The sequence below is a fragment of the Diorhabda sublineata genome, chromosome X, assembly GCF_026230105.1.
Source record: "Diorhabda sublineata isolate icDioSubl1.1 chromosome X, icDioSubl1.1, whole genome shotgun sequence".
NCBI classification, from domain to species: domain Eukaryota; kingdom Metazoa; phylum Arthropoda; class Insecta; order Coleoptera; family Chrysomelidae; genus Diorhabda; species Diorhabda sublineata.
Genome location: NC_079485.1, coordinates 32,845,298 through 32,868,325, shown reverse-complemented (window position 1 = coordinate 32,868,325; position 23,028 = coordinate 32,845,298). Strand labels below are relative to the sequence as shown.

Sequence of the window (23,028 nt, the reverse complement as noted above, 5' to 3'; positions counted from 1 at the left end):
TAACTTCTAATAGGAAATATAAAAGTAGGAAAATGTTTTTTTAATTATTCTTATCTGAAGGATAAATGTAATTATGTATAATATTCGCATCTTTTCAAATTTTATTTTTCAACATCTTCCATAAATGACAGAACCCGAATGACGAAAATTTATAACAAATTTCCTTGATATTTTATCTAGACCATTACGTTTGAATCAATATAACTGTTTAGGCTAATTAATCAAAATTCTGTTATAAATTTAATCAAATTACTTTAATGTTGTTACTGCGGGTATGCGATGAAGAAAATATTCTTTGAGAAATAGAAATTAATTTCTTTTATGGTTATGCAACAGAAATGACTACAGTGTCACATTAATTGATTAACAAAAAAATTAACAAGCCCATTGGCATATTACATTAATCAAGTTCAATTCATTAGGTAAGTAAGATTATAAAAATATTTTAAACGCGATTTGAGTTTAAGTTTTTAGTGATGTTAACTTGTTATAATAGTTGGCATTGCAACGATTGATCCAATTATGTACTTTGTTTCTTTATGAGTAAAAATGTTTATTATTGGTTATTATTAACTAGAAATTGTGAACATAATACATTTTACTTTATTCAAACCTAAAGTCCATTTTGATTTTCTAATAATGCAATAATCCGCCATTTACATCAACCTGAAGGGTTCAGGTTTTTCTTCAACGCTGTGAAAAAGCAAAGATCTACATTATATATTGTTTTCAGCTTTCCAATAGAGTGACATTCCACGAACATCTTTCCCCTGTCTGTCTACCTCCAGCTGATAAAGACCTTAAGCCAGGAACTAAGTGTACAGTAATTGGCTGGGGCAAAAAGGAAGACACCGGATGTGAGTAATATAACCATTTTTTTTTTTTTGGAAATGAATAGAGAATGAATTATATAAAATGAATTTACAAGAAAGTAAGATTTATCTACATATGTTGCTAAGTAAGAATTTTTGAGAATGTACAATGTTTCTGCTGCGCTCACGTTTTTATCAATATTATCCGACAACGGAACTATCATCAATCTAAATAAACCCGCAGGATTTTATTAAAAACTGAATTAAACAAAAGAGTTTTATGCGAGTATTTTTTTTGCTTCTTTTAATACATATTCAGAATTATGCTAAGGTCGTTGATTCTAATAAAATCATGTTCGGTGAAATTTTGAAATAAATTTTAAAACGACCCGGAAAATTCCAAATAGTTTCAATACTGTTGCTCATTATTTATAAAACAAGAACCATTCTCTTAATATTGAGTTATATATAAATAAAAAGTAAACGTTAAAAGGACGTACAGACCATGTACAATCGTTTGTTTCCAGCTCATGATCAAATACCAGAATATTTAGAAACCATTCGAAAACGGTCGCGAAAGTTAGCAAAATATTTCAACTAACCGTCCATTTTCAGTTGGAACAGCTTAGTAGTACCGTTTCTTGATGGTTCTGGATGGAACTGAAACAAATTCATAATCATTGTTTTCGAGATACACGAAAATCAATAATTCAATAAATTGCGGCCGTATTTTATTTATATACATTAGAGAAAATGTACTGAACAAGACAATTTTTTATAGATTAATATTCGAATCTGGGACTGATATACATATATACAGGTATAAAAACCTGTTTTCGAAGATTACGAATATTGTTATTCGCTTTTTCTGAGGTTTCAGAGATTGACATATAATATTCCATTAAAAATTACACTTTAATCATATGATTTGTAGGATAAAACCCTGAAAATAAAATAATAAAACTGGTGTAAAATTATCTTTCTCTAATTGACTCAATTCACCCTCTTATAACTTGAGTCAGGTCAATCCTAAAGTGAGAAAGTTATATCCTTCACTCCAATAAACATTTTTATCTTGATCTATTCCAATTGAATTAGGTTTCCGATGGATTCCTTCGGAGGTGTTCCTTTGTATGAATAAAATGTTTCAACAGTCCAAAAAACCTTTTGAGTGCCGGAACTGTTAGTTAAAGAAAACTGCATACCTGAACAGTAGTTTATGGCGAGCAATAATCACCATCATTGCAACCATCTATGGAAGTCACTGAAAAGATCTTAGTTTTTTTGCCAGTAACAGATCTTATTATCGCAGAAAGTAGGTGTTTTGGAAGTATTAATTTTAGCAATCACATAATTCTCGAAGAAACGATAATTTGTACTGTTTGGATAAGTTGTTCTCTTGAGTTTTTGTAGATATACACATATAAGTCTCTTTATATTTTCATTTATTTCATTTTTTTATGTAGTTTAAATAATTTTAAGAAATTACCAACGATTTTAGGCCTATTTCATCTTTCCCCGTCTAGAGGAAAATTATCCTCTCAATTTTCCATCGCAATTTGCTGGGATATATCAGTTTGAACGGTATACTTTTGTTGTTCATTTTATTCTCACAAATTTCGAAAAACTATATGTAAGGTAATAATTATTGTTAATATTATATTTTCAGTATCCGAATATGAGCCAGAAATCAACGAAGTAGTGGTCCCAGTATTAAATAGAGACCTTTGTAACGCGTGGTTAGAAAATAGGGATTTGAATGTTACCGAAGGAATGATTTGTGCGGGATATAAGGAAGGAGGCAAAGATGCTTGTCAGGTAACTCATTAGTAAAATTATTCGAAGCTAAAACGTATTTTTTGGTAATATTATAAAATTACTTAATGTCTTAACTAAAAGTTGTAATAAAGTATATTTTAAATCATTCCTTGAACTCGGCAATGAATTTTTCTTCTATACATGAATATAATATCTTAGAAAATTGATTACGAATTCAATTAATATACGAAAGCAAAAAAATTTAGATAATTAAAAATATCTTAGGAGAAAATCTAATATTCTTATTTAGTTTGATATTTCGTATTATCATACACTTAGTGACTAGAAGTGTTACACCTAGAATGATTAAATTATCGACCTTGATATTTTAGTAATGGGATAGCCTGGCGTCCAAAATAAAATTAGGAAATTTTCAACAAATTTCATGTAATCAGAAAAAGATCAATGAAATAATTGACGACCCTCTCCTGTGCACTTTCAGATGTCGACAAAAAGAGGTCACTATTTGCTTATAGCACCTCGTTCTAAATAACTTCAAATTTGTGGATTTTGTACAATTTGCTCTCCATTAATATTTGGTAACCAATATGTCCACGGCAAAATATTTATGCCAGCTTTTTAGTTTGATGTGGAATATTTATGTAAGAAGTAAGTTGTACTCGCTAGAACAGAATCGCCATTCGTCGCTGAATACGATTTTATGCTATTATGCCTCCTAGTGCTGTAGTTATTTGTATAATTTCAAACGTTGACGACACTGATCTGCAATCAAATGAGGCACTAATGGTGGACGCTAATAAAGAGACCAAACGCTAAATAGCGCCAAGGCCAAGGTCATATTGTAAATTACTGTATTTTCAAAAAAGTACAACGAAAATGTAAATTATTTTGTGGATGAACTTTGCCAAAAATGAACATAATAACAGAAGCCAGGTAAAAGACATGTAGATCTTATGTTTAACAAAATATGTCGATCGGTTCATTTATCATATATTTAATTTTTGAGATACTTGACGTCTAATTTAATAAATTATTTTCGCAACTATATGAATATTATCAAAAAATATACATTAAAAAACTTAGAATTTGTTTGATGTCACATAGGGATAAAAAAATAATTCAAAATTTGACAGAAATAAATATAATGTTGACTATTTATAATGTAACAAACTAAGTCTTTAAGATAACTATATTCAACAAAAAATGATATTTTTATTCAGTTAATTTCAGTATTTTTTTGTAATTACCGATTATTATAGCCCACCTTAACACTAGTTAGAGAAATATCGCAAGATACAGTCCTACGTTTAACTTTGTCAAACTTGATTAATGGTTGCGTATTATATGTGTTTGTCCTTTTTAAAATCTTGATTTGAGTCACTTCATAACCGAATTGAACTAATTTTTCTGAAGAATACTTAATCGATTTAAAAGAAAAGAAGGCATAAACAATTTGATACATTCTAATTTTTACCTCGCCCACTTTAAAATGATACAATCGCACCCAAGAATATCTACAAACTTGGTAATGGGAATATTTTGATGATAAAGTAAAGTTACGTTAGGTTAGGTACGTAACGTTTTGAAGTACTATGTGTCGTTTGATTGGGTAATTCTTATTTAAAGAATGTGATCCAATATTTTTAAAACTAATTTTAACTAACTATATAGAGTTATGGCTATTATTTTGATAGCTATAGTGATACAAATTTGATATGGAAGTAAAAAGTTTTATCGAATGTATATTATTATATATAATATATTGATATTATAATATATTATTATTATTATGCATTATATTTAATGAATAATGTAAATATTTTTTGTCAATGTTCATTCATTTCTATTTAAAGCGCTTTCAGTCGTTTTTAAATTGGTTTAATTTCATTCCTAATATTTTATGCCAATCCTGAATACATTATTAGATAAGGCAATATATTTTCTAAAAATTATTTGATAAATATTTAATATGCGAAATTAAATACAAACAAAAATTCAACGTCACGCATCTCAAAAACTGACTAACACTCATTTTGAAGATATTTATTGGTCATATATTATTTTCTCAAGGGCGACTCAGGAGGACCGTTATTATGCCATGATACTGAAAATGGGGACTCAGAAACATGGTTTGTTGGAGGAATTGTGAGTTGGGGTATCAAATGCGCTCATCCTCACCTTCCAGGGGTATATGCGTACGTTCCAAAGTATATAAAATGGATAGAACAACAGATAACAAAGTATTCCGGAGATTAGAATGAAAAATTAATAGAAATTATGAGTTTGATATCGACAATAATGAAACAATATTGAATGGTACAAATTATACAAGGTAACCTATATGATTTTCTATGGCAATTTACAAACAAAGAGGAAAACTTTGTTAAACCTCGTGGTATAGCTGAATTTCTTCCTGTCATCATTACTTATACTTCAATACCAGAACTACGCACAATATCTATTGATTGATTGATTGATCCTTTTTAGTGATATCTTGTGACAATTCACACCTAGTGTTCGAGCGGACCGCCACATGTGATTTGAATTATACAGTTGTAAAATTTACACAAATTGTGACATATTTTAAAAACTAACTTTCACCGTTGCATACCCCTTAAGATTACCAGAATTTTTATTAAGCTTCATTCTAAGAGATACTGTTACTAAAAATCTTGAAAACACATAATATTTAATATATATTTCTTTAACTTACCCAAGATTATTTAAATATAAATCAACAATAAAGAAGTTATTCCGCGCTTGTATCATTGTGTAGCAAACGCGAGATTCATGAGAAAAAGAAAATTGTAAAATGAAGGCATGTTAGTTAACATAATATATCAGCTCGTGTGATACAAAAAAATAAAAAAAAGATCTCAGATATTGTGATGTTACTAAAATCAGTACATCAAATATAATATTTCATTGAATATGGGACATTTGCTTAGTACAAAAAATTACCTAGGAAAATGAATACAATTAAGGTGAATTAAATCTGACTTGAGTTGTTCTACCTATATATACTAATTTTTTTTGAAAACGAATAGATATTTGTCTCTAAACTACAGTTACTTTTTAAAATTTCAATACCTTCAAACAACGATTTATTATTTCATACATTTTACATTATTTATACTTATTGTATGATTATGTTTGGCATCGTGCTCATCAATTCCCAATTTTTCTGTCCGTCCATATTTTAAATAAAATAGGGATTCCTTAAATCGAACATTAACAGGTAATACAATAATAACAGTAATAACAGTAAAACAGGTAATTTCGTGAATTCTATTCTTCTCAATACCAGTATTTTATTGTCAAAATTACCTAACAATTGTTCTAAAGATTGTTCGATGTACAAACTTCAAACCTACTATGTTGAAACATTCCAAAATTCTTTTGTAAAGCAGGTTCAAAAAATACTGGAGCTGTTTTTCATTAAGTTTTTTCGAAAATTTAAATAACAACGGAAAGTATGTCGGGCCAACCAGGAGGTCCAGTGTAAGGAGTACATAGACATTTTAGAACATGAATCGACAGAAAAATGGTTCATTGGCGGAATAATTTTGTATACATAAGTAAGGTAAATTAAGTAAGTCTTAGAATACCTTCGGTCTCGGAGACATACGCGTTACATAGTGTAAGTGTGATTTTTTTAGTAGTGGCAGTTAGCAGTATGTTTAGTATTTAAGTTTGAAACTAAATAACAGATATTTGTTGATGTTTTCCAAAATGCGCAAATTTTATATCTTCAGCAAATTTGATATCGGAAAAGTTTCCCTTATAGTGCCTATTTTGATAATAACTGTCAGATAGTATTCTATTTAAACTTTTTGATTACAAATTAGTCTTAAAAAATCATAAAATAATACAATAATGTGATTAGTTATTGTCAAAATTTTTGCATTAGAAAATTTTTGTCTTAATTTGTGGGAAATTTGGTGATTTGTATGAACGAAGTGAAAAAAAATTCACTAATTTCTTTTGTATCGAAAATTTCTTCGACTATTCTCTATTTTCTTTCAATAGATTATTCAATGAAAATTGAAAATTTTTCCATGCGCTATTTTCAAATATCCAAAATTCCAACTTCTTCTTCTTCTACTGCCATGCATCTACAGTGCGATGGCGATTTTCTTTTAGACATCTTTTATAACGGTATGACACAGCTTTTCGGTGTTATTTATGCCAGTCCAGTGTTTTATATTGCGTAGCCTTGAGATTTGTTTTCGGCCTACGCCTCTCTTTCCTTCTATCTTTCCTTGTAGGATCCATTGGGGTATTGTATATCTTTCTCCTCTAAGAACGTGATCCAAGTATCTAACCTTGATCAAGTTGAGCAACCTCTCATCTATGAATATTAGTGTCTTGGTTCCAAAAAATTTGTATTTTAGCAGGAAATCTGATATACATTTTCTCACGATGTTTTAAGTACAAAATTATAAATGTTTGTGAAGTTTGGTAAAAAATATTCGAATTATTAAGTGTATTATTTTTTATTTAATAAGAGCCCCACTGTTACGAAATAAAATTTGGATGTGCCCTATAAAATTTGAACAAACTAAAGAAACATCATTAACTAATGAGCATCGAAAATACATGACTTATCTAACAAAAACAGCAATGCTAGCAGTAATTGAATTATATATAGGGAGAAGGAGGCACCTTTCTACAAATTTACAAACTCTTCTTTACTCTTGTTGAATCAGAAAAACGCACGAATTATCTCGCTACTCCTGATGAGAATCATTCAAGATCTGTTAACCATAAATTAAGTTATACAATATGTCTCTTATTTTATGCTCCATTAACGCATCGTCAAGGATTACCTAGTTTCTCTCTTATATTAATGTGACTGTGAAGAATCATAAATCTACCTACTTACTATTTATTGTATTCGTTTTGTATTGTAAGATTTACTGTAGACTGAGCGTCCTCAGTCTTTATAAGCGGTTCCATATGTCTCTTAGACACTTGAAGTTCCATTAACTTATTAAATCAATTATTTTATTGATGTGACGTGACAACCATGAATATAATTAATTATAGCTTTTGTATACAATTGAAATAGTATTTAAGAGAGCAAAAACTTACATAGATGGTCATATATAATTTCAACATCCAACGAAAACAGTAGCCAAATTACTGAAACCACTGTATTTATTTATATTTTATGTTGATAAATAGTTTTTCAAAGTTGTGAATTAAGATATTTAAGTCGGTACATGATCAAATCTACACATTGGAGGGGCGTAAATGAACTAAATTTAAATCTAAGTAATAATACTATGGTTTTTACCTTATTAAGTGTCAAGAGTTACATAGAAAGTGTACACATTATGAATTTGGACCTTAAGAACAATATCCTCAGATTCCACACTGCTGACGATTTAGACAAGAGGAAAATAAAATTGTGGTTCCCGTTTTCTTAAAAATCGTAGATTGAATACATATCAATATTTTCTTTTACTAGACCAACTTGATACACCACAGTATTTTTTGTGCTGAATTTTACCAGTATATAGTTATTTACTGAGAAATTACTTATTCATCTTTTTCATATAATTCGATGTCTCCCATATCAATATCTTCTAATAGAAAATATTCATTGCTTATCGAGAAATTTGGTTTCTTTTTAACACTTGATAGTTACATTCCTTGTTTTAGGTTTGGGAGTGCGTTGCTTCGTTTAGACTTCACTAGTTGATTAACTTAACTTAATTCACAACTTTGAAAAAATATATTTAAATAAAGTGGTTTCTATAATCTGTCTATTGTTCTCGTTGAATAATCAGAATATTAAGAACACTCTATGCGTGTTTATTCTCTCTTAAATACTAATCCTATTGTATACAAAAGCTATAATTAATTATATTATGGTCGTCACATCATATCAATAAAAAAATAGTGTAAGTAATTTGATAAGTTAATGGAACTTCAAGTGTCTAAGGGACATATGGAACCGCTTAAGTAAGAGGTTGAGGACGGTCAGTTTACAATAAAAATTCATTGAATACAATAATAAGTAGAAGTTGAATAGTTAGATGTAAGATTCTTCACAGTCACATTAATATAAGACAGAAATTAGTTAATCCGAGCCGATACGTTAATGAAGCATAAAATAAGGAGCATATTATATAACTTAATATATTGTTAACAGATCTTAAATAGTTCCGATCAGAAGTAGGGATGCAACATCGCTCATAAAAAACATCGATGTTAGAACATCGATATTTTGAATAGTGAAACATCGATGTTAGAAACATTGAGGTTTATGATCGAAATATCTTGCAGAAATAAGACACAATTTTAAATATTCACTTTGCAAGAATAATCATTATTTTATTTAAACAGAAAACAAGTATGTATTTATTTTTTTAACAGAGTTTAAAAATAATAATGTTGACAACCTGGTGCTCAGTAAGCGGTTCCTCTCCTGGAAATTGAAGTTCCAGCTTCAGAGGATAACCGCTCGCTGGGTACCGAAGTTACCACGATAGGCAAATAGATCATAGCTAAATTATGAAGCCTGGGAAATAATGCCTTCATGTCATCTTACATCTCCAACGCATTTTCCTTTATTGGAGTAACAGTAGATGACATGAACATTTGAAATTCTGTTTCTGCTTTAGTTTTATATTTCGTATTTTTTTTCATATTATTGTGTGTCAATATATTATGGTTGCTCCATATGTCACTTTCATTATAATCGCCTTTTTCCGAATCGTCAGAAGACTAATTTGCGCTCATTCCATTACTGATTAAGCAATTGTTAATGTAATTTATGACTTTTTACTTTGCAATAGGATCTTTAAAATGCATTAAAATGAAACGAGGACCAAGACGGTAGCAATTGCCAACGATAAACAATGCTCTAGTTTGTCAAATCTCCTTGAAACATATTTGTCAATTTCTACTTTTAATGACAGGGTGCATTAAAATGTTGAATATTCATCGAGCATGTTTCGTAAGCAGCTTACAAAAGGAATGACTTTACTCACTGTGATATAATTTTGCCCACAAATTTCTTTTATCAATCTCTCAAAGGGTTGCAAAAGTTGAATGATTTCGCGTAGACAGCCTACTTCACTTGAAGTTATCATTGGTGGTGCAACTGAACGGCATAACAATATCGCGCCAATTGTTTCAAATAAGTCCATAAAACGTTCCAACATATAATAGGTCGAATTCCACCGCGTACGAACGTGTAATATTGATTTCTTTGTTTGTCCTTCCTTCATTCCATTCTCTCTTTGCATTCGTTACTAGCATTGACACTACGTTTTATGAATTTTACAATTTCACATACTTTAATTATCATGGTAGATGCACCTTTAGATTTATTCAATGAAGTCGTGACAACTAAATTCACTGTGTGAGCAAAACAAGGTATAATTTTTTTTCGCCAAACATCTCTCGATTTACTTTCATCACCGTGCTATCATTCACTATAGCTGATACTTTATCAATTGAAACATTATCTGTGAGTCTCTTTTGTCGTATTCAGCTGTAAGTTTTTCAAACAGTTCAAAAACTCCCAGAGATCCGCTCGTGAGCTTGGAATTTTCTAAAAAATGTATAGTGACTCCAACAAACGACTTATTTTGCATTGTCTCCGTCCATACGTAATAGAGTAATGCTCTGCTTCTTTTACATATTTTTTGAAAATTTCTGACATTTCATATTTTTCGTTTATACGTTTATTAAAAGTTTATATTGAAGAAATTTTATATAAAGGCACAACTTCCTTTATTAGTTGTATAAATCCCTTACTTTCTACAACTGAAAACGGTTTATGGTCCATGATGATGAAATTTGTAATCGATTCAGTGATTTTTTTATGTTTGTAAACTTCAGCACTTGATATGCTTTTAATGTGATTAGATAATTCTTGAACATTTGAGGTGGGTCTATCAGGAGTATGTTTCGAATCGACAATAACAGCATTCGTATCTATAAAAAAAAATCAATATTGAGAATTAATTAGTAATACTTAAACATTTTCTTTTGCAAATAACCATTTTTGATAATTCGTTAACAAAATATATTACATGTTAAAATCTTGACAATACACTTAATAGTTTTATTCTTATGTTTAAGTTGTTTGGTTAATATTAATTGTGTTATTTTTAAGTTTAAATTTTCAAGTATTATCAATTAATGAGTCAGACTTGCCAAATACGTTTAATTAGTTAGTATTTTTTTGCCATTTCACACGTGGATATGGAAAGTTTTCATATTATAATAAAAGGCTTTAAATAAAAGTACCCATAAGAATATTAAATATTGAAAAAAAAAGTATAAATTAGTAAAGTTCAAATAATCGAATATCAGAATAACATGTTTTTTTGTTTCTTGAGGCGTTCCTTTAAAAGTGAATTAGTAGTGGATTAATCGATATACATATCCCATCACTATTTTTATAACCAAGCTATCGTAAAAATAATGTCTTATAGACACAACAACTGGAAATCGAGAGACATGTCCCTACTTTAAGTAGGTAATATTAATAGATAATATCTTGAAACTACGTAATATAATAATCAAAGCGACAACAACTCAGACACATTCACATAACCTATTAATAAACTCACTATTTAAACTAAATCAATGAAATAAAGTATAATTATTTTAATAATAGATAATTACTTTATCAATACACAGTTGTATTATCTATCAGAGGTAACAATAACTTCACTTAATTTGCTTAATTGATTGTGACTTCTATGTTACATCAAACAACTAATAAAACAATGGTCGTCAGTACTCTTCAGTGTGGACAAGCGAAGCAACTGCTTCATGATGCGCCTGCGCGCGAGGCGCGTTTGTATTGCAGAGCGAACGAGACACTAAATGGAAAAATCTAAGCTTGTGACAGTTGTGACTAAGAAAGATATATGTTTGTGTGTCATCGTGTGTACCTAACATCGTTCATAAAACATCGATCATGAAGAACGATGTAACATCGATGTTTTAGGTTTCGATATCGATGTTAAAATATCAATATTTATGAATGATATATCGATGCTTGAAAAACATCGATGTATCGCTTGCATCTCTAATCAGAAATGGTGAGATAATTCACGTGTTTTCGAAATAGGTAAAGGATCGAAGTTAAAACCACTTGTCATGCATTGAATACTTATTGAAAAACATTGCCAAGATAATATAAAATAGTATTTATTTATAACCGACAGATAATTCCAACTGTGCAAACATAGTCATGTTGAAAAGTGCCCCTTCCTCCCCTGCATGAAAATGTTTCAAGACAATTTTCAATTTGGATATAAATAAAGCAGTTTCTTGAATATGCCTACCGATAACGTATACCAAATTGAGCGTATAAAACCGTTTATAAAACTTCGTAACATATTTTTGCTTAGAAAATACTTTTGAATTCAAATAAAAAATCCTTGTTTAATGGTTTTCCATTTCATGAAACAAACAATTATCGATCGATTTCTCACCAAAAGCATGTTTGCGCATGAGCCTGGTTGAAGTACAATCAAGAATTTTGATAGAATACTTGAATTCTCATAAAGTCAATTTTGGCCAAATTTTGAATTAATAACTTGAATGTTCTACATTCTCTATGTTTTTCAACGCTCAATCAATTTTACTTTATTTCACATATTCAAATTTTTCAGAGAAAAAAGCTTCAATTCAACATATACTACTCAAGTAAAATAGTTTATCAGTGAAAGTTATTTTCAAATGCAAATTTTCAGTAATATTTTTCAAAATTGACATTCACTTGTGACGTACTTACATGGTTATGATGATGATGATGATTAATATATTTTGTTACGCAGGCAATTATTCTGCATAGCAATAATAGTCGATATATTTTCACTTTTATTTGCCAATTTCATGCATGCTCCCCTATCATTACATTGTGTATGAACTATTTTTAAGTGGCTTCCAGTTTTCATTCGTGTGCATATTTAAATAAATGTTTCCTGTGGTATTTTTTTCTTTACAGGGTCAATGTGCAATGACCGTTATAATTCCCCAGCCAAGGTCATATTCTATTAATAATCGCCGATTTGACTGACAATTTCACTATAACAGGTCTTGAAGTTACATGTGATATTCTCCCTTAATTGGTATTAAAGAAACAAGTAGTATTTTTGAAATAGGACTTACTGAAATTGCAAACTGTGTAGTTCTCAGATTTAGTTATCTTTAAATATCTTGAAAATACAGAATTCGCACTTTCACTGTCATTTGGCCAACAATTCTGAGGTGCTTTTAAACTGTTTAAAAATCTGTTATTCAAACCCTACCGTTAAACATTGATATTCAGTTATATTAATTTCATGCCAACCTCGATCAATCGGTAGAATATATTTTTTGTTGTTTCTTAGAAAACAAACTTTTCCACTTACTCTCCACATATCACTAATTCCTTTTATTCGATGCGCTTTTTAACAAAAACAAAGTATTGATCTTGTTAAATAGCCATTAATGAGAGTAACTGCTCCTAATATAGAATTCTTGAGTTTTAGCACTAATTATACATTTGGACATCTTTTTAAAATATTAATTTCACTTTTCAATATGTTGTCCAAATAACTTTATTTTTTATAAACAACATTTAAATTGTAATGTAGAAAAAACTAATCAACTTCATTTGATTGAAAATCAAATTATACCATTATCTTGAGAACGTATAATAATATAAATATCTGAATCTTTATGGTAATTACAATTAATGGTATGCTGCGGTGGAAAATAGCTATAAATTTTTCACTCATGCCGAGGGTTTCGAAATTTTATTTGTATAATTTTAATGTTATAATAAGGAAATGCTTAAAGTTGTTCAATGTCCCATATTTGGATCTACATGTAAGAATTGTTAAGTAGCTGTTGTAAAACAATTATCAATCGATATATTATTTTTGAATATTGTCCTAATCAAAAATAACTTAATTCGAGAGAATTTTTAAGTGGTTGGTGTTTTGATTTAATAGTTTCCTACAGACGATCGCTACAAAGTATCTTAGGAAGTATAGATTTCATGTTAAGATCAAAGATGATTCAATTTTTGTTCGCAAAATGTATAATTGATTGATTTATCATAATTATCATATAATTCCTGCAGATTTGTGGAATATTGTTTATCCTAATTAATAATGTTCCGATCTTGTTTTTTAACACTCCTCGCCTTCCTACTAACTCTTACTAATAACGTTGGAAATTTTTATAAGTACATTCAAAATCGAAATCATTAACGTGGAAATGATCAAGAAAGAACAATACAAAAAATGGAGAACAACGAGATATAGAATAAAGATTAATTTAAACTATATTAATAATAAGTGCAGAAAGCTGATCTAATCAGTCTGACTCCTCGCTAACTCGTAAGTATTATTCATCGGGATAGTATTTAACAAAAACTTTGTACATTACGTTAAATACCGAAACAGTTGTCATCACATTTAACAGTAGCAATCTTCTGTCGGAAAAATTCACCAAATTCACGAACGATCTACTTATTTTTGAAAAAATGGTTCATTGATCTAACGTAAATGAATTAAATTTATCACATATCGATTAGAATATGTTCAAAAGTTTGTCAAATTTAATGAATGAGAGACAAATCTTGAAAATAATTTTTGGTAGTTAGAATTGTACTAAGTCTGAGAAATGAATAAATGTCAATTTTCCCTTTAAGTACCGTAACCCAAAATTTCTACAATTCTGTCTATCCATTGACAAGAAAATTATTTTTCAGACTTGCAATGAAACAATTAATTGTTAGAAGCATCTCAATAATGTAGGATTGTTTAAAACATAATGAGTAAGACAATTTCACTGTAATGTCTCATTTCAAATAGTGCGGAATGTAAATTCCAAGGTAGCTCATTAGGATGATATAACTATCGTTGACTAAAAACAAAACAATATACGTGGAACAATGGAAATATTTTCATTAAATAAATTGTAGATCATTTTGTTAAGAATATCAATAAGCTTACAAAATGCTACAAAATTGAGTGTCAATACAGATATGACGAGAAAACTCTTCACTCACTTTAAGAAGGTAGTAGTAGAATTTAAAAAATATTCTTAGCTTCACGAACAAAGATTTCTTGAAGTAGTCGTTGCTAATGAGTCACCTAGTACATCAATTAAAAGCATATCTGCCTAGTTAAATGTATGAAGTGTTGTTATAGTTGATTTCGAAGCCTTCTGCAATGCTTAAAATATATTTTATACCTTTAGGAAGAGAAGATATAATAGTTTTCTATAGATTTATAACAATGTTATACATATATAGTGTCTACCATGCCAAAGTCATGAATTTTAAGATATAGGCAAGTTAAAATGGAAACAAATATTTCTATATCAATTAATTTCACTTGCGGATTATGTGAAAAAGATCGATTCAAGCTCAATTATATATTTTCAGTTTTTCAAGATCTTGTTGAGTGATACAATAGTATTAGATTATCAACAAAAGACGTAGAATTTATACTCTTATTGATAGCAAAATTTTTGGTCGCCGAGGTATTTATTAGTGTCAATTATTGCATATTTTACTTGTTTTTTCTATTTCCATCCACCTTTTTGGGTGCCACTCTAGTTTTGAAGCGATGCCGGCCACCAAAGTGTTGACCATCTATTTAAATGCTTTTGGATTGGCAGCTACATGAAACAAATCAACCAATTTTGAAATTCTGGAACCCTTGGTGATATTCAAACTGAGCACACTGCTTACTTCTACCACTACATAGTACAGGATCCCAATGCTCGATTCTGCAGGTATTTGTTAATGAAACTAAAGTAATCACTTCATTGTAATACTAGGGTTGGAGCAAAAGTCATAGCAGCTATTTATTTAAGAAAATGTGGCATATACAGAAAATAGGACAAGTTGTGAATTACATGTGTTGATTATTAATAGCACTGGAATATCGTAACACACTAATTGATTACGGTACAAAAGAATGACAATATGGTACATATAAATTGACATAACAAACCCTGAGACTGTGATCACACGTTGCCAACGATGTTGGAAACGCTGAAATATTTACAAAAAAAAATATAGTTGCTACTACTTGTGCCTCAACCTTCGTCAGTTGATCCTATTCTAATTTTTTATAGGCAACCTATTGCTAATCTAACGTATGCTTTCTTAACATTCATTTAGTTAGTTTCATCAAAAAACAGATACCTGCAGAATCGAGCGGTAGGATCTTAGTTTAATAGTAACACTCACAATCACTCTGTCCGACGAAGTGTCAATAACCTGGTAAACTTTACCTTCTGTCTCTAGGTTATAGATATAAGCGGCAGGCAGTGTAATTGTAAGTGTTGGTGTAGTGGTAGTGTGTTCCCTATTTCTTGGACTATTCGACTTGTCCAATGTGTGATATTACGAAGCCAAGAAAGTATTTTCTCTCCCCTAAATAATTAATCAAAGCATACTGGTGTTAATGCCTTTGATTATACATCCAAATAATCAGATCTTTCTCATTTTAATAATCGTTCTCGCTTGTTACGTAGTGATTCTAACATTCTTTCTTTAGATACATCCATGGTTTCAGCGTCGGTAGTACCATAATTCAAATTCTTCTAATTTGTACAGATCCTTGACCTTCAGTGTGCAGGTTTCGTATGCGCGAAGCAGAACAGACAAAAATACTCTTAGACGCTCGTTTAAAGAGATTTTTCTGTTACATACATCAGCTAATGGATCTTTTACGTCTCAATTATATCATGGTCGATATATCTTCTTAGTTCTGAATTTGACAATCAATACAGATACTCATTCATTGCAGGTGTTATTTAGGTAATTTAATTTAATCCGTATCAAATTTTGCTGCCATTCTATTCAATTTTCATTAATCCCTCACACCTTCAAATTCTTTAGAGGTTTACTGAATGGAAAGAAATTTTCACCTATTATTTTGCCTAAAAAACCTATCTAGAACCATGTTTGTGATCTGTATCACTATATCAGCACTTATTAATATGACTCTTTGTACGTCTTATTTCTGCCATATTGTAACACTTAAGTACCCTCTTTAGATACTATCTAGTGCCTTCAACCACAGGTTTTACTTTACTTACTGGTAATATTATTTTATGTACCGCGCTTGCACAAATTATTCTCTTGTCATTTTAACACTGTTGTTGGTCTCCTTTTATTTTAATTATCTATATGTATAATATTCGCTCACACAATTCTTATCGTTCACTAGATTCTCTTGAGTTTCTTTCATTTTTGCCGATTTCACTTTGAACGTTCAATATGGCGGTAACCCCTCCTGGCAACTATCGGAAAATATGTCCAGTTTTCTTCTTACAACTTTAGTTATTAAATTCTCTACCTCAATTGTCTAGAATCATTTTAGAACAATTTACATGTTATCACGCCACCAGGTACAATGAACATTTGATACAATCTTATTCGAAAAAATAAGTTATATAGACAGTATGTTAGCTACTGAGCTTGTTTTTCAATCTTATCTACCACTTGTGATGAAATTCTTCTGTTCTTCTCATATTTCTATTCTAAATCAAGATATTATTTTATATCAAGCTAGTATTGATCTTATACAGGGTGTATTTCATCCGGAATAAATTTTGGTGTACAGTTATTTCTACCAATCAAAATCCTCAATTCACGTTTGGTGTCATTTGTAATCAAATACAGAATTTAGAAAAAATATTTGAGCCGATTCGTTCTCGATGATATATTTATACAAAAATCATGACTGTGCAATGTTAAACTGAATTGTGTGGGCAATCACTGTTCAAGTATTTTACCTGTTTCTAAAATGAATTTATTTATTAAACTTACATAGAATTAATCCATTGAATGCTTCAGATATGTTTTCATTAATAATTACTTACTACTTATCTAACTTCTTATAGATAAATTTCAACCTAAAAGCTTAAGGAAATATTTTAAGTAAGGGAGACCGGGGTGGTAGAATTGCACAGAAAATTAATTTGGTTAAAGAATTATTTGAACTGTAATCATAGCTCAATTTAACCAACCTCTAATTTTATTATTGTTTTATGCTATTCTTCACATCGCCTGCAGTCGTTGGTGTTAGTAATTTTTTCTTACTTAGATTCATGTATATACTTAATCTTTCTGGGTGATAGCCGAGGAATAGGCACAAAAATCTGGGATATCAACTCACATTCGACAATTAGAATGAAATTTTCTATTTTATCCATTTATTGTTCTAAGTATTTCCCCCTGAAAAAAAGAATGATCTTGATGTATTCAAAAAGAACTAATATAAATCTATTATATGTAGTAAAAATATACCTCTGTATCTTCTTCTTCTTCCTGCTGTGTATAGGCATCATTGCCTGTTTTTCTTCACATCATTGCCTCTGCTCAGTCACCTGGGAGGTTGTCACTCCATCTTTTCCTAGGTGAAAATATCCAATAAAGCATTAAACTTTCATTATCATTCATCATAACAATCTGTTAGATGGAAGTGACCAAATCAAAAAACATTTTATTGAAAATGAGTTTCAATTAATTCATCAGTGAACGGGTTGGTTAAATTATATATCATTAAAATATATTTCTAAGTAATGATTCTAATGATTCTACCCAAACGGTAAACCAATCTAAATGTAGACTTAACTAATTCACATAGTTCATACATGTAATGTAGAAGACTGACATAACTGTAGACAATAACTTAAGTCAATAAAAGAAATTAGAATTTAGTGTAATATTCAAGATAAACATATTCAATCATAGTTAGTAAGAATATTTGCGGAAGAAAGACACAAAAAAGAATTAATATGTACTTATTTTGTTGATAGTCATTCAATGCATTTTCGTTTTCTGGTATAAACCAAAAGATTGAGCACAATAGAATTAAGCAAATAAAAGTTGAACAACATAGTAGACAATTTATCAAATCTGATAAGGTTTTAATGTGCTACCGCTAACTCTATTAACCATGTCAACGAGTAGCATAGCGCTTTAACCTGCTAGAGTATAACAAAAAATTTGTTACATATATTGCTGATATAAAAATTTATCGGTAGAAAATTATTTTACTGAAAATGTTCCTTTTTCGGTAATTTACATAGAAATTTTTGAATTAAAATGGAAGACATAGATTAATCTGGCAGTTTCGAATTCGAATTGTTGATAGGAGATTATTTGATTGAATTCTATTTTGCAGTCTTAAGGTTAATTGTTATTTACCTAGTGTAAATTCAGAACTACTATATTTATATTTAAAAAATCATATTCCTTTACAATTTTTGTCAACCTTGTTGAGGGAACACGAAATTTATTTTAAAACCATACAAGACAATTTCAAAATATGGATATCTAAAAACAGGTATTTTTCCAATTATTCCAGAATAGGATAAGCTTTTGAGGACGGTTGAGGCACAAGTAATAGCAACTATTTTTTTTTTCTAAATATGTTAACGTATCACAAACATAAATACGTCGTGTGGAAGGTCTGTAGGTATAGTGTCAGGGTTTGTAATGTCAATTTTATATGTGCCATATTGTCATTCTTTTGTCCCGTGAAGGCCATATTGCCCTGTATACTATCGTAATCATAATGTGTTACGATATTTCAGTGCTATTAATAATCAACACATGTAATTCACAACTTGTCCTTTTTTCTGTATATGCCACATTTTCTTAAAAAATAGCTGCTATGACTTTGCCCCAACCTTAGTATTGCAATGGAGTGATTACTTTAAGATATTGGATTTTGACTGACTCATTCTGTATCTTTAATGTATAAAATTTTAGTTGCCATATTTATAACTGGAATTTTTATAAGGTTATCTATCATACATAAATTATTACATAAATTTGGCGGTTAAGTATTATTGCGATTATGATATGTTACATATGGATTTAATTGTTAAATTAATAAACATAACAATTGATTTTTCTCAATTACTTCTTTATAGCTTTATGTTCATGTATATTGACTGTATTTTTCTATTAATTTGAATGTTTCTGAAAAAAATTGTTACACTTATTAACGACAACATATCTGAGCAAATGTACTTGTTAGGCTCACATGGAAAATAGAGTTAATAACAAAATTACGTATATTGAAATTAGATCAAGTGATAAACATATCCGACAATATTTTAGACAATATATATTTACATTTACTATATATTTATTAATATTTATAATAAAATTTCTCATGTGAGCTTGAAATGATGAAAAATATGTACGATGAAAAAAGTAAAAGGCTATTTTGATGAAAATCATTCCTATTAACGAGGAAAAATGAAATAACATGCTATAGAACTATGCCAGTAATATTATATTATACGTATTTCACAAAGTAATGCATGAACTAAAAACACAAAAAAGAAACTAGGTAATTCTTATTGAAGACAATTATTTCTTTTTAATGTAGAATTGTCGGTCATATTAAGTAATAACATGTACAGTGTAGTTGTAGAATATTGCATTCATGGAAGTCTCAATTTTGCTTTGGCATCAATTTACTTTCTTATGTTTGTATAACGGATAATTTCACATCGCAGCTTATAATAGTAAAATGGTTTTCTGCTTCACGTCGCATTTGATTTGATAAGAAAATACTGATATTTTTCTTAGCCTTAATCAATTCATATTTTGTAGTTTTTAATTCGATTCGTAGGGTTTCAGAAAAGTCGCATTTTCATTAAACTATAAGTTTGTGTCATAATGTAGATTTTCATTATCTAAATGTTGGTTTTCTCTTCTTCATTGGCATTCATTTCTTACGTACTATGCAATAATCTTTCTTTTTATTATATTAACTATCATATACCTATATTTTTACTACTCTGTCCCTCTTTAGCTCCTCACTTCATTTTTCTTCTAACTTCTATGTATCGATTTTTCAAGTTCTATTTTGTATATCTATTCATTTATTAAATGTCACCACCAATTCTTGTGTCTTTCTTATTTCAACCATTTTTGTTTAATGTCTCTGTATTTATTACCGTTTCATGACCCAAACGTTTTTAGGTCCCCTTGGCCTTCTTTATAATTATCTAATCTTTTGTAAACAGGGGTGAAGACATAATAGAATAGAATATTATAGAGTTGACCTAACTATTATTAATTTTTAAAAAATTGTACTTTCTATTATGAGATCATATTGCAGTCGCTACAAGCAAAATCACTAACCGAAATACCAAAGAAACAGGTATTAAATACTTTGATTTCAAAAAAAAGACTTGGTGAAACCGTGGGTAGGATCCTGAGGTCAAGAGGATAAAATTAATTGAAAATATGGTAAATGAATGTGGTAATACACAAAATAACTCACACAAAATTTCTATTTTTTTACAAGAATTATACGGTTTAAGTCTGGTTGGAAATATTTAGATACGATACCGCCACTTTATGAGTTATTTATTTTAACGCGTGTTTCTCTCATTCATTTCAAAGAGGATAGTTCCATATAATGCAAAGTGTCTAGGTTTAGAAAATTGTTTAATTACCGATATATGATTCGCCCAAAAAAATAAAGAAAATATACCCAATATATCAGAAACAATATTATTAAATTAAATAATTCCATAATTTCGCTAATCATATTTTAAATAGTCTCTTATTTTATGGTACAGGATAGAAATTTCATTCCTTGTAAATCGCACGTTAAATTTAACTGCTAAATTCAATAGCGATATAATTTATACATATATAAATATATTACTTTTAGAATCAAAATAGGACTTTAAAACAGGTATACAGCATACATTATAGTTCACATTTTGATTCCAAGTGAAGTCGCATTGTAGAGAGGGATAACGCGTGTCTGTGCAGATGCATACCGGTGTATGTGTATCGTGATCCAAACTAGACACCCTTAGATATGAAAATAGAAAAAATGATTTCCAAATTGATGGAAAGATATTAAACCCGATGCCAAAGAATTAACGTTATTACTCAATTTGGACAATATAAAGTGAAAGTATCAGCTACGGAAAAAAAAAATATGAAATAAAAAATTAATACAAATAATATTAAGTGAAATTTGTACAAAAATTAATTTTACATTCTTCAATTTATATCCATCTTTGTAGGAAAAATTGATGAAAAAGCAAATCATATAACGTTTTTCTGCTGTATTTGCAGTATAATTTTAATATACAGCATGTGATTCGAATTAATATGACCGAATTTATAATGGTCAGCGAAAATGATACACATAACATAAAGTAATTGCTTGGGTTTGGTAATTGTGACGACATTAATCTATATCAATTAAATTGCTAATGATATTCAATAAAGGACATTATTATACACCGTAATAATTATTTCTTTGAAAAATGAGTACTTTTATAGGTTAGCTAAGCGAATTAAACAAAAAATCTTGTGAAAAAATACTCCCTCTCTCTCTCTCTCTCTCTGATCTCTAAATAATTTCTTCTTATTGCCAACCATAAAATCATTAAACTTTTATTCTTCAATTTCCCATCAAGAGATTGATGTAACTCTGATTTATTGGACCGGATTAGGTGATTAAAATTTGAGTACAGAACATCTGTAACTTCATACGACAAAACTCACAAGTACATCACTCACCATCCACGGCAAATCACTCATAAGACAAATCTCCAATTATGAAAAAAATGTCATACTGCATACTTCCCTTCTTCCCTGGGAATAATGCATTGGCATTGAATAATTTATTCCCTTATTCTTCTTGGAGTTATTTGTATTCTACAGTCTGAATCTACATTTAGTAATTTGAGTACGCTGTCTTTAGTCTAGTAAGTCTTGCAATGCCAATGTAACTTGGCTTCTGAGATTTCAACTCTTATGGATAATTTCCACTAATTTAAGCCTTTGGATATGTTTTAAGAGTTTACCTATCTTTCTAGAGTACCTAATTTTTGCTATGCCTCTCAGGAATATTTGTGCATTTTATTCACTTACGTAGTAGCAACTTACTAGCAAAATTGTCTGGTAGAAGTAAAGTTTTTTTTCACAAAAGCATTTACTCAGGTCTGTACAGAAAGAACTAATCATTTCATTTGTTTTAAACAGAGAAGCATTAACTTAGGTCTGTACAGAAATAACTAATCATTTCGTTTGTTTTAAATAGAGAAGCATTTACTTAGGTCTGTACAGAAAGAACTAATCATTTCATTTGTTTTAAACAGAAAAGCATTAACTTAGGTCTGTAGGAAAAGAACTAATCATTTCGTTTGTTTTAAATAGAGAAGCATTTACTTAGGTCTGTACAAAAAGAACTAATCATTACATTTGTTTTAAAGAGAGAGAATCATTTTCAATAATACACAGATTGAATGTAATTTCTTAACAAATATTTCAACTCACTGATTAGATATGAATATAAATTTTTACTGGCATCTATTAAAATCTTCGATATATGTATCAAATATTCTTTTCGCTGACTGGTCTCGTGCATTGCATTACAAAGATTTTATAAAGAAACTA

At 29.4% G+C, this 23,028-nt stretch overlaps 1 protein-coding gene and 1 long non-coding RNA gene across 2 annotated transcripts in view; one reads left to right on the top strand and one right to left on the bottom strand.

Moving 5' to 3' along the window:
* The window catches only part of LOC130451739 (atrial natriuretic peptide-converting enzyme), a 116,466-nt gene extending 111,003 nt beyond the window's left edge, over window positions 1-5,463 (top strand). The window contains exons 13-15 of the mRNA XM_056790955.1: window positions 734-857; window positions 2,482-2,630; window positions 4,662-5,463. Of these exons, the coding sequence (XP_056646933.1) occupies window positions 734-857; window positions 2,482-2,630; window positions 4,662-4,847 (459 nt within the window). The 3' untranslated portion in view covers window positions 4,848-5,463. The remainder of the gene's footprint in view (window positions 1-733; window positions 858-2,481; window positions 2,631-4,661) is intronic.
* A 3,437-nt stretch (window positions 5,464-8,900) lies between these two features.
* On the bottom strand, window positions 8,901-12,506 carry LOC130451740 (uncharacterized). The gene is made up of 2 exons (XR_008910788.1): window positions 12,361-12,506; window positions 8,901-10,544 (listed from the first exon to the last, which is right to left on the bottom strand). It is a non-coding gene; the product is annotated as an uncharacterized LOC130451740 (long non-coding RNA).
* Window positions 12,507-23,028: the final 10,522 nt, after the last annotated feature.